The sequence below is a fragment of the Rhizophagus irregularis genome, chromosome 11 (assembly GCF_026210795.1).
Source record: "Rhizophagus irregularis chromosome 11, complete sequence".
Taxonomy (NCBI): domain Eukaryota; kingdom Fungi; phylum Glomeromycota; class Glomeromycetes; order Glomerales; family Glomeraceae; genus Rhizophagus; species Rhizophagus irregularis.
The window spans coordinates 2,267,094-2,285,079 of NC_089439.1; the positions used below are offsets into that span (position 1 = coordinate 2,267,094).

At 25.8% G+C, this 17,986-nt stretch overlaps 5 protein-coding genes across 5 annotated transcripts; 3 read left to right on the forward strand and 2 right to left on the reverse strand.

Moving 5' to 3' along the window:
- Positions 1-86: 86 nt before the first annotated feature.
- OCT59_002995 (uncharacterized protein) lies at positions 87-347 on the reverse strand (the record flags this gene model as incomplete). Its single annotated transcript, XM_025328625.2, has 1 exon — positions 87-347. The coding sequence occupies one exon, from the start codon at positions 345-347 to the stop codon at positions 87-89; it is 261 nt and encodes an 86-aa protein (XP_025165742.2).
- Positions 348-5,144: 4,797 nt separating this feature from the next.
- On the forward strand, positions 5,145-5,372 carry OCT59_002996 (uncharacterized protein; the record flags this gene model as incomplete). The annotated part of the gene is made up of 1 exon (XM_066145325.1): positions 5,145-5,372. The coding sequence occupies one exon, from the start codon at positions 5,145-5,147 to the stop codon at positions 5,370-5,372; it is 228 nt and encodes a 75-aa protein (XP_065996058.1).
- A 379-nt stretch (positions 5,373-5,751) lies between these two features.
- On the forward strand, positions 5,752-5,970 carry OCT59_002997 (uncharacterized protein; the record flags this gene model as incomplete). Its single annotated transcript, XM_025328624.2, has 1 exon — positions 5,752-5,970. The coding sequence occupies one exon, from the start codon at positions 5,752-5,754 to the stop codon at positions 5,968-5,970; it is 219 nt and encodes a 72-aa protein (XP_025165741.2).
- An 8,516-nt stretch (positions 5,971-14,486) lies between these two features.
- Positions 14,487-14,774, forward strand: OCT59_002998 (uncharacterized protein; the record flags this gene model as incomplete). The annotated part of the gene is made up of 1 exon (XM_066145327.1): positions 14,487-14,774. The coding sequence occupies one exon, from the start codon at positions 14,487-14,489 to the stop codon at positions 14,772-14,774; it is 288 nt and encodes a 95-aa protein (XP_065996059.1).
- A 1,395-nt stretch (positions 14,775-16,169) lies between these two features.
- On the reverse strand, positions 16,170-17,130 carry OCT59_002999 (uncharacterized protein; the record flags this gene model as incomplete). Its single annotated transcript, XM_066145328.1, has 3 exons — positions 16,170-16,473; positions 16,610-16,788; positions 16,882-17,130. 3 exons carry the CDS (start codon positions 17,128-17,130, stop codon positions 16,170-16,172), a joined length of 732 nt encoding a protein of 243 aa, XP_065996060.1.
- Between the last annotated feature and the right edge of the window lie 856 nt (positions 17,131-17,986).

A 17,986-nucleotide genomic window follows, 5' to 3' on the forward strand; every position in this document is an offset into this window, starting at 1 on the left:
TATTTGAAAATATTTTTGCTAATTGCTAAATATCGACAGTGATTATTACTGTTACGATACTTAGAAGACGAGTATTTTTGAATTAATTATGTAGGTTTTCTAAAGATGTATTCTAATTCGTTGTTTAAAGTAAATTTTGCATTGAATATAGAAAATTGATTAACCTTATTCTGCTTTATGGGATTTTCATGAAAATTATCATCAATAACCTCTTCTATTTTATTGCAATCGTTCGTTTCCTTACAATCTGGATAAAGTTTTTGAGGTTTTCTCTTAGTTCTCAAGTTACTTAAATTGATTTTTTGAACATATGGAGTTCTTTGTTCGTGATCATTTTTTGATGACATTGTATTATATTAAAGCTTATTATTGCGGATGATCAAAAAGAACGATTTTTCTTTTTGAGAATCAGCCGTTTTTATAAAATAAATTTTGATTGTAAAACGTGATGCAATATCGGATGCACCCAATATTGCGCAATTATTTATATAATTTATAAATAAATATTCAACAATTTACGTGTTAATTCCCGGGTTATTCATTCTGAAACATCTAATCCTTCATTTGATGTTCATATCAATAGTAGAAATCAATCAATGTGGTATGTTTCCCCATGGAAAGGACAAAATAATGCACTAATGTTTATAAAGTAAGTTGCCGGGTTTGAAATCCACAAGAAATTTTAAATCATTTATTGGCAAATCTCTTTTTTTAGATGTCATTATACAGTATACTCAAATAACACAAAGGATTAAAACAATGAATTAGTTATCTTAGGCCGATTAATTTTAAATGTAGCCATTATCAAACTAATTTCAAGTCATCTAATAATAATACTATTGTCTTTTCAAATCAACGATAATCATCATGACGCAGCTATAATATTCCTTTCTATGGATAAAACATTTTATAATGGAGTTATAATTCCTTTTTTGGGCATTAAGTGACTGATCATTTATTCAAAAGATCATCATGTATATACAAAATAACGCAGTCGCACATTTTATTACCTAATTAACAAATTTCTTTATAAAGACACACATGTGACAATTTATTTTTCAATAAAGCCTATTCAGTAATAATTCATGAGATTTTAATTCTATTTTAATATCTAATATCATATCATTACTGTAAAAACAAAAGTAGATAATCGATTCATAATATAAGAATTAAGTTATTTATTTAATTTTATTATGACATATTAATATAATATTTACATATAATATTTTGCTGTTGCCATTTATCATGTTACTGTGGCACAAAGAAAAAAAAAATACCGTTTATTAAACTATAAAAAATCACATAGAAAATAGATGTTGTTTGGTTAGATCTGATTTTCTTTTAATTTTAGAATTTTCGTTGAAACCTTTCATAATTTAACGGGTGATTTTGCTTTAGATTTTCGATGAAGGATAATCCAAATTTTTGTAATAATAATTTGTGATCAAATGAAGTAATACTCTTATCACATGATAATGCCGTTACACCACATCTAAACTAGCTATGGCTGGGAATATTTGGTGAAATCCGCTCAGTCAAAATACTTACCTATTGTATATTGTTTTTATGTATATAAATGTAACTTATTTTTTCCAATAACAAAATCATTATATTATTTATTTTTTTAAAAAAAAAATTCAAAAAGAAATTATTTAAATAAATTTTTATAAAAAAAACGTTCTATTGTATTTTGCCTGTTGTCTGTTTTCTACACTTATGAAAAGTACCTTGCCCTCCCCCAAAAAAAAAGAAAAAAATACCAAAAAAAAAAGAAGTAAAAATGAAAAAATTTTTCGATAAAAAATTTTTAGTAAATCGAAATTTCGACATATTAAGAAAATTTTTTTGCTTAATTTTAAATCTTACAAAAAAGAGGTTGAAATTTTAATACATAAATGTTTTGCATTCTTGGAATATATCTTACAATTTTTTTTGTTTGCGTTTGATTGTGTTTTAATAATAATAAAGAAAATTAGTGTGATGTGTCGTAAAATGAGTAAAAAAAGAAAATATTTCTATGCTTTTCACATTTATATAGCCAGTGGATATATCGAGTTAAATTGGGCTGTGGTTCTCCAAGTTTTTTTGAATGATACTAGTTTGGAACATGATACAATTGATACATATAATGCATGACTCACGCATGTGGCGCAATTTAGAAGCACAATGGACAACTAAATAAATAATTTTTATTTGTGATAGACTTATAGTGAGTAAAGTCACAAAGTTGATTTTTTTTTAAAAAAAAAGTCATGCGGAGGATTCCGTTTTGTCGTAACACTACATGTAACCAGGGGAAATTTCCAAGTCGTAACTCGACATATTTTTTTTAAAAAAAAGAATATTTTTATACACGAAAAAAAAATAATAAATAAACTCGTTCTATTCTTGACATTTTTATTAATAATCACGTGCAGAAATAAATCCCCGTTCTAGCGTAAGTGAAATGATAAAATATCACTTTTATTAAAACCTGTTGAAATTTTAATTTTAATTTAATTTATAAATAAAGTTTTATGATTTTAAAATAATCGTATGTATAAAAAAAATATAATATTATATAAATATATAATTTATATAATTTATATTGATTCGTGGCCCATTCTAATTGGTGTTGATTCAGTTTTATAGATTACGAATTTGTATACTCCGTTAAATCAAACAAATCAACTGAATCAGAATCAATAAAAATTCGCGTAATTACAGTACTAAAGTTTATGCCTCATAATTATTATAATAAAAAAATATAAAAATTTTTTTTAAAGTAACACTTGTTTCAAATGATTTGATTGTTTATGATAATTTAAAATTTTTAATTTAATAAACATTTTGATAATATTTGATTTTTTAATTCCCGAATCTAAAATCATCAATCTATTTTTTTTAAAAAAAATTACTTCCGATATCCGATACAATAAAGATATATTCGCCGCAGTTTTATTATAAACTTTACCAATAATTAATATAAATTGCAATAGTACCAAATATATATGCCGAACTGAACATTATTACTAAAATCAGTAATAAAAATAATCCAAAATAGGTTTATTTGATGTAAGTATGGCTACACTTTCATTACCCTCATTCAAGAATGTTAGATACTGTACTGTATAACATACATATATGTATGTACGTTTATAGTGATTACACATACAGTATATATTATATACTTATACTATATACATCATATCACATTAGTGTGTAATCGGCAAAGCTAGTGCACAAAATTATTATTTGGACTTTTGAGTTTAATTAATTAATCCAATAAAAAATAACCCTATTATAAGCTATTCCGAAAAAAAAAAGAATGTTAAGATACCCCTAATAAAAGATTTCAGCCAAATAAAATGATTAAATTTATAAACATTCATTACTCATTTTATACATTCGTGTAATCTTAACCCTAACCCTAATACTAATCTCTAAATTTTACTATAGAATCTATATACTTAAGATATTTCCTAATTAAAAAAACGAAAACAAATCATGTTTTAGTGATTTTCGTTTATCTTTCTTTAATGACCGTACAATTATTATTATTATTTATTATTATTATTAATTATTATTTATTTTTATTTTTATTTTTTTATTTATTTTTTATTTTATTTTATTTTATTATTTAATTATTTTATTTTTAAATAGTAAGATAATATCAGAACTTCCATAATCACATACATATCGTATTCATTTATCAAAACTGAATGGTTGTTGAGACAGATAGTAATAAACATTTTCCATTATATATATGCATATATTAAAAATTTCAATTTTTTATCAGCGTATAAAATCACATCATTTTACAGTAAGTATTACGATAATTTTCCGTTTTCGAGTTTAATAATCGAGAAGATCCTCTGTTAAATGTTAAGCTTTATAAAGTCGAACAATATGATTGCTATTAAACATTATAGGAAAATCTGCAAGATATTCGATTTATCATAAGATTATGTATCTCTTCATGTAACAAAATTTTTATTGAGCATCAATAGAAAGTACAAATACGAGAAAACTATCAAGGGGTAAAAAAAAAATTCAATGTGAAAAAAAAATTTTTTTATTTGTTTTATTTTATTTTATTTTATGTTTATTTTTAATTTAAATAACTAGATTAATTTACGTCAATAAATAAATTTGCTTGGCGTATTTTAATTATCAGATAAATGAATCGATGATTTATCATTACCTTTTTTTACAAGGAAAAAATTTATCTTTTTTTGTAGAACAAAAAACACGAGTTCCTTTATATCTTTTTGTATATTAAAATGATCAAATCCCATTTTTTTTTTAAAACAAAAAATTTTATTAAAGTACAATACAAAAATTTAGATAATTATCCTTGAAAACAAATATTATTCTTTAGTACACAAAATCAACACAAATTACCTAATTTTTTATAAATAATTCCTCTGCTGTCATACTTATCATACTTACTGGCTATTATAATGTCGCGTGAGTACAGATTTTCGATAAAATTTAACAAACGCTACACAATATAAAACGCGTTTTCAGTAACTTTATTTTTTTTATAAATAGGATATGAAATATTTACGTAAATTATTTCATTACTTGCAATATCTAACGTCTCATGGTCGATATATATATATATATATATATATATCATAAACAAAATACGTACATTCAAAAATAAATCTTGATAATAGCAAAAGAATCAGGAAAAAACCCCCGAAACTCTGTTATAATTGTAAAGAAACATTTGATTGTGTTAAATTTGTTTCTAACAAAGTAAATAAGCTTGAAGAAATTTCAAAAGAAGCAATCAACAAGCTTCTAAATTTAACGCAAAATTTACCCTAAATAATGTTCCATGTGAATAGGAATACGATCTACCGAATTTTACTTTAGAAAATCTACAAAAACTTGTTGCTATTACTACACAATTTTACGACCTAATTCTTCTGAATCATCTAACTGAAAAGTGAAATACGAAACTTTACTATTCTTTCTCATTTACATTTGCAAAATCTCGTCGAAAATTTAAATTTTTTTTTTTTTGATTTTTTTTACTTTTTACTTCGTTTTATTTATTATGTATTCTATTTAAACGACTTTTAAGAAATTAATTTTTTTTGCTATTTGACTTGGGTAAACCAACAATTTATCGTTATTATTATAATCGTTTTATAATGTCATCAAAAAATGATCACGAACAAAGAACTCCATATGTTCAGAGAAAACCTCAAAAACTTTGTCTAGATTGTAAGGAAAAGAACGACTGCAGTAAAATAGAAGAGGTTATTGACAATTTTCATGAAAATCATATAAAGCCGAATAAGGTTAATTCATTTTCTATTTTCAATGCAAAATTTACTTTGAACAACGAATTAGAATACATCTTTAGAAAACCTACATAATTAATTCAAAATATCCATCTTATAAGTATCATAATAATCACTGTTAATATTTACATTTATCAAGGCAAAATCGACTCTCGGGCAATTAGCAAAAATATTTTCAAATAATTTATCACAAGCACAAATTTTATGAATTAAGATATAATTAAGAAATTATTTAAGATACTATGTAAAAATTTTACGTTATGAAAATAAGCAAGACTAGATTATTTCGAAATGTTAATGTATATCAGAAAATTCGAATTGACTCAGGTGGCAAAAGAATAAAGAAAAAGCCACCAAAACATTGTCAGAATTGTAAGGAAACGAACGATTATTTTTAAATAAAACAAATAGTAGATTAGAAGGAATCGTTGGCAATTTTCGTAAAAATCTTCCTATGAAGACCAATAAAATTTCTATATTCCGTGCAAAATTCACTTTGAATAGCGTTCCTTGTGAATTAGAATACGATTTATCACGTTTCACATTAGAAAATTTACAAAAATTGGCTGATTTTGCAACCCAAAATTGCAACAATAAAAAGAATAACATTCCTTGTGAATTAGAATACGATTTATCACATTTCACATTAGAAAATTTACAAAAATTGGCTTGATCTTACAACCCAAAATTTCAACACAACAATAAAAATTATCGTTCTTCTAGCAAAAAGAATTAACATATTTCGAATAATTAAATTTAAAAAATGATTTTTCCCAACCTAAACATTTTCGATATAGGAAATATAATTTTCCAATTTTAAAATTATGCTTTTTATCGTTTATATTTGATTCGATTGAGTTAAGTTTCACGCGAACAAAAAATTTTCATAAATCGAAAACATCATTTGTATTATGTTATATTAAGAAATTATATGAATTTTTTGATTAAGGTTTTAAATTAATTATAATTTACAATAAAAAAAAAAGCAAGTGTGCACATATAAAAACTTACACATTGTTGTGATATATTTGTTGTTTATTATTATGTTTTTTAAAATTTGCGGCGGTATAAATATTATACTGCATATAATTATATATTGCATAGTAGATTTTTATTTATTCCCAGCAAACTAGTTAGAATAATTTTTTTTTTTTGAGTTCGTTTAGATTGTTTAGATTAAAAAAAAATTCCAGATTGGTTAATTTGAATGTATTCATCCAATTACTGAGTCCCTTATAGGTCATATAAATATTTGAAAATGTCGTGATTCCGTAGGATCGGCCTTATTGCCATGATATAACTGGTCGATGCACAAATATATCATAGGGAGGCGATCAATCATTATTATATTCAAATTTTGATATGTTGCTAAATAAAATTGAAATATGAATACAAAATTTTAATTCAAATAGGATCTATTGATGGTCTTTTGATAATTGAAGTCCATATAAAAATTGAACACTACATATCTTTAAAATTCTTATTGAAATCTCAGACTATTTTAAATCTCTATATTTAAACAATTCTTTATCTAAGTACAGTATTATTAATATTGTTCGGATCCTGAACCAATCAAATAATAATGAATTTACTACTTAATTTTATCTTTTTAAAATTAAAATTATTAAATCATCATGACTTACAAATTTAATTATAATTTGAGTTTTTTTTTTAATAAAAACCGAGACTAACTTATTTTCTCAAAAAAAAAGTGTTAGGAAACAATTACCATTTTTTTTTGTAATTTTTTTTTATTACGAAAAGAATGAATTAAAAAAAATGGTGATTTCTAAATAAGGTTAGTTTTATGGATATAAGTATATTCATGAATTGGAATACGACATATCGAGTTTATCTTCAGAATACTACAAAAACTTGTTGCTATTACTTTTGCTATTTTTATTCGTGTAACTACAATTTATCGTTAGTATTATATTTCTGGTTCAAATTTATTTTTTTAGTTATTACCGCCAAAAAAAGTATATGTGTATATTTTTAAAGGAAATTTATAATATTAATTGCTAAAAATGTAAAAAAAAAAGAAGTACTGTATCAAACCCTTCTATTAAAGATTAAATTGATAGAATAAAATTAAATATTTAATATAAAAATAAATAAAGACTTCAACTTGCTTGCTGCTTCAGTAAAAGCTAAACGAAATAAAACAATACAAAAGGAGTGGAACCAATGAAGTTGAACAGCGATTAAAGAATATTTACTCCGTGAAATAAAAATAAAAATAAAAGTAGTTGAAAAAAAATGGAAGAAATGTCACACAATTAGAGTAAAACGCCGATAATAATGAATCATTTTCGTAACTAGTTTATTATGTTGTACAAAATAGTTTATTATATATTTGTATTACCTATGAAATCTTGGATAAGGCCGTTAGCACGTGATTCTATTGTCCCTTTTTATTCATTAATTTACGAATGTATTTCGTAAACTCGTACATTCGATAAAATAATCTACATAACTTATCATACCATCTTAAATAATTTCTTAATAATCTTAATTCATAAAATTTGTGCTTTTGATAAATTATTTGAAAATATTTTTGCTAATTGCCCGAGAGTCGATTTTGCCTTGATAAATGTAAATATTAACAGTAATTATTATGATACTTATAAGATGGATATTTTGAATTAATTATGTAGGTTTTCTAAAGATGTATTCTAATTCGTTGATTAAAGTAAATTTTGCATTGAAGATAGAAAATGAATTAACCTTATTCGGCTTTATAGGATTTTCATGAAAATTGTCAATAACCTCTTTTATTTTATTGCAGTCGTTCGTTTCTTTACAATCTGGACAAAGTTTTTGAGGTTTTCTCCTAGTTCTCATGTTACTTGAATTGATTCTTTGAGCATATGAGTTCTTTGTTCGTGATGATTTTTGATGATATTGTAAAATAATTGTTAGTAAATTGTGATAAATCATATTCCACCTCGCACGGTATATTGCTAAGTTTAATTTCGCATTAAACTTGGAAATTTTATCGACTTCTCTCTTTGATAATTTTTTCGAATTTACTTACTTTATCAGAAAAAGATTCAACACGATTACTCGTATCTTTGCAATCAGGACAAAGTTTAGGAGGTCTTTTCCTAACTCACTTGCTATTATTTAGTTTTATTTTTTGAACGTATTGCGATTTCAGTTTGAACGTTTTGACGACATTGCAAAATAAAATAACGGTTCATTTTAATTACATACTCTATAAATGTAAAAACTTCGTAAATATGATACATTTACGGAAATAACATGAAATAAAAAAAACCCGGAATAAATTTTTTATGGGGTACAGGATTTTCAAGTTATCAAACTTCATTCCAACTTAATGAAATAAAGTAATTCCCAATTATGAAATAAATGAACTAATTAAGTTAAATAATTCATTATCGAAAAAAATTTTACCCAAATTATCCTTTGTAATTTAATTACTAATTAAATGACTGTCTAGTTCAAAACCTTATTTACTACATAATATCCGATAAGTTTATATTTCATAAGTATTAAAGTATAATCATCGATTAATTCAAGAATATTAAATAAATGAATGAGGTATATCCACAAAGACTTTTTGAAACAGTTTATTATTTTACTTTTTTTGGACACAATAGATAATATAGATAATAAGTAATAAATTATTTGGAAAAAGGGTCTAATATAAAAAAGCAAAACAATACTTTTGGTATTCTTGGAAAGTATTAGTATTTTGTATTTCTATTATTGAAATAATAAGATTTGGTGAACAATTTATACTTTTTCTGTAATGCAAGATGATTTGGTTTATTTATATATTATATACATGAACAAAAAGAACATATAAATAATATCTTCCAAACTCAATCATATCTAAAAATAATTGATACATTCCTATTTTCATATTTGGGTTCGGTTATGAATTTTTCCCTCGGGCATGATATATTCTGAATCTTCACTGCGCGTTACATTTTATATGGACGCGTTGCACACGTTTTGATTTGGTTATATATATATATAATGAATTTGATCGCAAAATGAATACTTATTACTCTGAGTGTAATCTCGGCTTTTTAGTATAAACAAATCGATATTCATTTAAAAAAGGAAATGATTAATCTAGGTTCATTATATTACTAAATAGAAGATAAATTTTAATATGTTTTATGAGGTTTTGAAATTATTTTTGATTTGTAATTTTATTACGGAACTTCTGGAACTCCAAAGATTCTGGATCAAGGACATTGGCTAATTGGCTTAAACAATTTCTTTTTTTAACTAATTATAGATAATTATTCTTTGATGATAAATTGTAATTATTTGGATACAAAGAAAATAAATCAAGTGCTGTTTCATCCATGAATGGGTGCATGATTGTTTCAATAGGAATTTTGTTTTTTTTTTTATACAACGACCAACCAATAAGTGCTCTCATTCATCGCATTTACTAGGAATTAAGACTAAATAAGAATTGTTAATATTAGAACACGTATAATCAAAAACAATCATTCATTCTAAATTAATCGACAAGTGATTTAAATTATCTTGTTTTACATTAATGGGCATGATCATCATTAATTTATACGAAAAAAAAACACAACAAATTTAGTAATTAAGAAAGGGAATTTAGATTTTGTGCGTGATGCATTTTATGCACCCAGCATAATCTTTTTGTGTGCATGGGGATTATTTATTTTTATTTCTCAAAGTGAACAAAGTATGAATGGGAATTATTTAAATTTATTTGTCGGATATTTATTTACCATTGTAACACCAACAATTTTATAATTAAAATTCTACCCCACGTGACCGGTGACATTTAATGGATGTGAAAAAAATAATGGAGGCAAAGTCCCTCCAGATAAATATAAACAGTGAAAACGCGGTGGGTGTGATGCCGGTGATGAATATTTTGATGTTGCTGGGATATTTGTGATAGTCACGTGATTTATCCAAACTTTTTACCTACGATCACGCCATTTTACTCCCCTTATTTTTCTTTTCTCTCATTTATTATTTACGATTATTTACGGCTTTAACAATGTCAATGAGTGATATTGAATCTATGTCCAGTGATGGCTCTGATAGTGACCTTTCTACTGAAGAATTTCTTGAGAATATTCCAGACGAAAGTGACTTAAGCAATCAGGAAGTCTTGGCTTCATTAACTTAGGGTTAGGGACAGGGATGGTTTGTTTAAGAAAAAAAAATGCTAATTCTAATTTTCTTTTTGATTTTGCATTGACTTATTTTCGGGTCTAGGAGTTGGTTTAAGTTTAGACATTGACTTAGAATATTAACAGATTCAGGAAAAAATATGAGTTTTTGCCTTTCACTTTTATATATGATTGTTAATTGACATTTACGACGAAAAATTGTTAACATTGTTTTAATTGTAGGTATTGTAGTCGTATTATTCAAAGTTTCATTTTTATCAGTAATTATATTATTATTAGGGATGTGTAAAAAAAAAAGTATGTGCACTTTTGAATGACATGATTTTATTAGAAATGAACATTCAAATAAATCACGTTTTATAAATTTTATATTTTATAGTCTTTAAACATGAACTCTTTTTAATTAATGTAAATTTTCATTGAAGATAAAAAATTGATTATTCTTATTTAGGAATAACATATGTAATTGGATGAATACGTTCAAATTAATCAATCTGAAATGTTTTTTCAATCTAAACGAACTGCCTTTTTTTTAAGTTGGAATGTGTACATCAAAATTATTAAAGTTGCACATGATGTAATTTTATATTTTAATCGTGTATTATAGCAGTATAGCTAGTATAAAAATACAATATCCTACTCAAGTCCTTAAAAAATGAAAAACAATGGAGAGATGTCATTATAAACATCAAATGACAACATAACTACTATTTGTGAAATATTGTGAAATAGTCCAAATTTTCGGAAACGAGTTTCACAAATTCACGTGGGTTGTTTTAAATGTAGACTTTATCAAACTGATCTAATAATAAATGCAGCTCCGTTTTGTGGTTTCTATTCATGCACGATGCCGATCCTGCTGTAAGCTGTATGATAAATCCTTAAAGTTACGCCCAGTAGGATCGGCGTTCAGCGAGGAGTTAGGTGACAATTTATTTTCAATAAAGCCTATTGAGTAATAATTCATGAGCTTAATAAAGATTTTAGTAAAATATAACATTTGCATATCTCTACTGCTGCCATTTGTCACATTACTATAATGCAGTCATTCTTTAAATATTCGACTGGAATTACATTGTCAATAACAAAGTTTATAATATACTCGTATGCTATATATATACTATGATGAATACGATATAGTAACAAATGATTTATTTATTAATCTTGAATAAAGCACGAACGCTACACAATATAAAACGCGTAAAACTCAACCAAATAAAATAACTAATAGTTTATTCCAAAATTCTAAAATTCCCGGATGGACCTTTTTCTTATAAAAAGAGTTATGAAATTTTTACGTAAATTATTTCGTTACTCGCAATATCTAATGTCGCATAAACGAAGTAGAACGCATCTCTACATTCAAAAATAAATCTCGATAATAACAAAAGAATTAGGAGAAAGCTCCCAAAACTTTATTATAATTGTAAAGAAACAATTGATTGCGTTAAATTAGTTTCCAGCAAAGTAAATAAGATTGAAGAAATTGCAAATAATTTTAAAAATCTTCAAAAGAAACACTTTCTGAAATACGGCCTATCGAGTTTTACTTTAGAAAACTTACAGAAGCTTGTTGCAATCACTACACAATTTCACAACCCTAATTCTTCTTCTGAATCATCTAAGTAAAAAGTGAAGTACCGAAAATTAAAATTTTTTTTTTTGATTTTACTTTCTATTTAGACGATTTTTTTAAAGAAATTTCTTTTTCCGCTATTTGACTTGTGTGACCGACAATTTATCGTTATTATAATCATTTTACAATTCCATCAAAAAATGATCACGAACAAAGAACTCCATATGTTCAAAGTATCAATTTAAGTAATATGAGAACTAGGAGAAAATCTCAAAAACTTTGTCCAGATTGTAAGGAAACGAACGACTGCAATAAAATAGAGGAGATTATTGACGAAAATCCCATAAATCAGAATAAGGTTAATCAATTTTCTATCTTCAATGCAAAATTTACTTTAAACGACGAATTAGAATACATCATTAGAAAATCTACATAATTAATTCAAAATATCCATCTTCTAATGAAATCACGTGATTAAAAAATAATATCACAATTTCGGCCAGAATTAAGATGTCTTAATTTAGGCAAAAATTAAGTGGTTCTAATTCTGGCCGAAATTAATTAATTTCAGGCAAAATTGGCAAATCATGTGACTGAGTTCGGTATATCAAAAATTTTTTACTATGTTTTATAATACGCGGTATTCAAGTATTGTATAATCACTGTTAATATTTATCAAGGCAAAATCGACTCTCGGGCAATTAGCAAAAAATATTTACTATGATAAAAATTTTAAGATTATTTCGAAATTGTTAATCGTCGCCCCCTTAAAAAATTTTTTTTTTGATTTTATTCCTTTATTTTCCACTCACTATTTTTTTTAAAAAAAAAATTTCTTTTTTATTATCGCCTCCTTTTCATAAATTTTTTTTGGATATGTCGAAAATGATTATTATCGCCGTTTTCAAACCCGGCTTAAATCACACGTCATCAAATAAGTTGTAAGGACGATCGGGTATTTCCATCAACTCTAAAATCAAACTAAACTGACTATCGACTTAAAATGTCATTATGGCGGCGCCAGATCTTTCTAGATTTGAGTTGACCGAAATTGGTGATTATAGACAGGTCTCAACCGCAATAAAGTTTGTTGGTAGTACGGTGATAGTTTAATTTTTCCAAAAAAAGTGACTATGTGTAGTGAATATATAGTAAAATAGTACTGTACGGTACTACAAATTTGGACAGACGTTCGAAAAAAATTTTTAATTTTTCCGTACTCAGACGGACTATTAAAAATAAATTTTGATTTTCCGTATTAATAATTTTACATCGTAGCATCATGCGATAGAACTTTCGATAATGAACATGTTACAATTACATAATATTTGAGTAACATAATTGATCTGATTAATTTATATATTTGTAATGTAATGATTTTAACTGACGATTTGTTTATTGTATATTTATCATAAATATCTCTTTTAATCTTTACTGCTTTGAAGAAGAAAATAATTGTAAATAATATTCCGATGTTGAAGATTTTCCAATTGAATTAGTAAGTTCTGAATTTGAACAGGTTTATATAATTATTATGACTTTATGAGTCAATTTTATTATTATAGAGCTGAATATTATTAAAGAAATAGAAATTTATAAGCTTACCTTCAAAGAGTATAATTGATATATTTATGTTTTTTAACATAAAGTATTTTATTAAAAAACAAACATGTACGAAAATTCAAATTGTACGAAAATTCAAAGTCGTACGATAATTTTTAAAGCATTCGTATGCACTAGTATAAAAAAATTTATCTGTTAGAAACGTACGTACGAACAAAAAGGATTAAAGTCCGTCCGAATTGTATTACCGTACAGTACTACTTTACTTAATACCTATGTGTAGTCCAGATCTTAATTTTGATTAATATAACTACTTAATAAATATTATAATAATATGAAATATATAGATGAACAGTATTCGAACATTTGTTTCAACGATATAGCAGACACTATGGCAAAATCAGGTCGCTTTGAACATGTAGCTACCTCTATAACTCATAATCATATTCCTTCGCAGACCTTCACCATTTTATGGGAATAAAAGATTCCTCTAGATAAAGACGTACGATAAAATTATTAATTACAAGAGAATTGACAATCATCTTAATCATAATGAACTAGCCGATATTCAACAATTCACCAAGAAACATATGATTCACTGGTCCTTAACAACCAAATGGCTTAATTTTAACGCTCATAAAGAACCTACCAGCAACAAACATACAAAGGACGTATCGTGGAAAATTAAAACGTCTACAAACACTTTGCCTACATTAGATATCCTGAATCGAAACTATCCCAACCTTATTCGTAATCGTACCAATTGCTTATTATGCAACTCTCAAACTGAGACAAATCAACATATATGGCAGTGTCCGAATTTAATTCCAGACATTCGATCCACCTTTTTATTACTTTTAGAAGTAGCGGGAAAAATTTTGCGAGAAAATGCAGACAAAATTTTCGCTTTGTATTACGGATTCACTTAAATACTCGAACACTTTCCAATGGATCTATAAGGATCTTCCTCCGTCGGAGGATGCGATATTGCTCATTCGATCATACGTTACTCAGGACTTGTATCACATTTTTAAAGTACATTTTAACACACAAAAAGAAGCTAATAGGGCTTTAATGGCCTTTTTGCAATTATCTTTACAATTGATCAAACTTAATGTTTGGAAAAAACGTTCAGTGATATGGAAACAATGGAAATTATCGCAAGGAACAATTTAAAAATTACTACAAAACTTCGCGCTCTTCTACAACGAGACAACACGGAAAGTGTAGACGCCCATTACCAGCACCTTACGAATATTGTAATCCTTTTATGGATTTTAGATCTTATAAAAATTCAGCGGATTTGTTATTTATAATATTTACTTCATCTGTTTTCCTTCATAGCAGCAATTTTTATCTCCATATAGATCATAGTTTATCTTTAGAAGCTCCTACTTCGCGTATAGACAATAGACATATTACATTTTATGTATAGTTACCTACCACTAGATCATACTACTATTTTCTCGGCCTCCTGATTAGGTTTGGTCGGAACGCTAGTCAGTTTTTTTTTTCTGGTGAGGATCCGCCTTGAGAGTCTTAGGTCCTTTGGATTTGGATGAAGTTTTATAATATTTCCCTTTTAATTCGATAGAATAGTTTTGTGACTTTCATTGTAATTCTCTTTGCTATCCATAAAATAAATAAATAAATAGATGAACAGTAGACAATTAAAAGAGATATAGTATTTGAATTCTTAAGAATAATTTTCTTTAAAGATATATTTATATGTCCTAATTAAATTTCATTGATTGGCTGAATTTTATTTAATTGATATAGCCTTCTAAAGTTTTATTCATATAAATATGTTGTGATTCCGTCAGATCGTTCCGAAAACTGCCTTTTTACCATGATATAACTGATCTATGCACGAATATATCATAAGGAGCGATCAATCAATTATTATGTTCAATTTTAATATGTTGCTAATAAAACTGAAACATGAATGTTTTCTATACAAAATTTTAATTCAAATAGGATCCGTTGATAGTCTTTTTTATAATTGAAGTCCATATGAAAAAAATATCTTTAAGGTTAGTTTATGGATATAAATTACTAAACGCATATTTACTTAGATAATTTGTTGATCGACAGTTTATCTTAAAACTAGCCAGTATTTTTTTTGTTTCAGTACCCACCACAGAACACGGGACTGACGGGGACAAATTCGAGCGTATTAATTAATAGCATCACGGGATCAACGATCAGGGATCGGAGCATATTATTTTTTAATATTAAAATAATTAAAGATCGTAAATTTTAGAAATGTAAGAATGCATTTGTTTATACGAGATTATCATAAATGTTGTAAATCATCATTAGAATAATGAAGAAAAATAAATTGTTTCATTTGATGTATTGTTTTAATTTTATTTATTATTTAAAAAAAAATACAATAAATTAAAAATTAATGTGAAAAATTTTATATATTTAATAAAGGAAAATAAGTTTAATGCAATCTCCGATACCTTTTTTGTTTATTATTAACATTTTTATGCTCAGCAATTATATGGTTAAAAATATATATATATATATATTTTTAAAAAAGAATAAAAAAATAAATTTTATTATTTAAGTTTCACTAGAGGTTTCATTTTGGGTCATGGTTGGAAGGGGGTTTTCTTGTAATGCGGATGCTAGTGATTGGCTTCGAGTCTTCCTGGTGGAAGATAGTTGTGAAAGTGTAACACGACCTCTTTTTAAACGTGGTGTATATCCTCTTGGTGTACAAGGTGTGTTCCTTGAACTTGTTGACTCTTGGTTCAACCATGGTAGATTAATGGATTGAGCAGACGTATTAGGTCGGTTGCTAGAAATTAGTGATATATCATCTAATTTCAAGATATGTTTCCCAGGTATAGACTCTTCAGTTGTGCTGGTTGGTATCTATGATGGATTCTTGATAATAGAGTAGGCCTGATAAAATTGCCATCGTAGATCTCATGGTTTGATTGATAGAATTAGTTTTATTGGCCAAATAATTAATATTTGAATTATGTCTCATCTCTAACCAAAAATCCTTTGGTTCTCTATTTCCAAGATTTTCTTCCACGTGAAAGTCAAGAACAGATTCGTCACCTACATTTTTAACAGTTTGAGTGGTCAAACCCGTCACCATTATGTTTATGCCTACAGCTGGCATCATATCAAAATCAAGACTTGGCATAGGTTTAATTGATGTAGCGTTGATCTATTATTTCAATTTTTTCAAAATTAATAATTTGATACTAATTTTTATTTTATTTTAATTTTTGTTTTTTGAACTAAAAATAAGTAACATTACCGTGTACCATCCATTGCAGGCAATAAATTTACCTCTCAAGTAAATTACCTGGCCATTTTCAAATTCTTCAATTTGTGTATCAATTTCTTTATCCAATGGAACAAACGCTTTAATTTTTAGATATATGATTTTGGTTGGGTCTTCATCACTCAGTCTGGATATTCCAGTTATTTCTTTTATGCTATATTCCTTTGTCGACCTCTGGGTTGAATCGTGAATGTAGCATATCGTACTCAACTTTGCTGGCATTAGAGATATAGGAGGTAGAAAAGATATTGTAATTTTTTTTTTTTAAGAATAAAACTGTATATTTGAAAAATATAAATATACGTTTTTTTTTTTAAGTAAAAAAAAATATCAGAGTATTTATATACGAATATTCAATAGATGAAATGATAATCAGGTTTTAATTTGAAGAAAAAAAAATGCAAAATGTATGAATTTACGACATGAAATTTTTTTATTTTTATTTTAATTACATGAAATTTTTTTTTATTTAAAAAAATTAAAAAAAAAGACTTAAAAAAAATGTTTCAATTAAAATATAAGGAATTCTTTTATTAAAGTTTTTAAAAAAAATATGATAAAGAGTGGATTCTTTTTAATAATCATTCTTGCACTCCAGAATAAAGATTCATTTTTTTAAAAAAAAATTTTTATTTGATTTGATTAACTAAAGATCTATTTTTTTTTTTTTCGATAATAAAATAAAGGAGTCTGATCGCCGCAAAAAAACCTATTTTAGGATTTTTTTTTTTAGAAGCACGAGTAATTTATGTAATATTGTAATTATTTAAGCCACATCATCCGAATCTTTCCTTTTTTTATATAGATAATATATAAAAATTTATATTATATCGTAAACAACTTATATATTTGGAAATAATTTATATTTTGATTAATGTAATATTTGTATTATAGCCACATCATCTGCCTTTTTGTAATTATTTATTTATTTATTTATACCTTTATGGAAATTAGAACAGTCAAATAAAAGTCACGAAAAAAAAATTGTTTTTATACCAGTTTTTTTACATGAATTTATTCGATTTATTTATTTATGTAAATGTAAAAATTATGAAATTATGAAATTTGATTGAGTAAA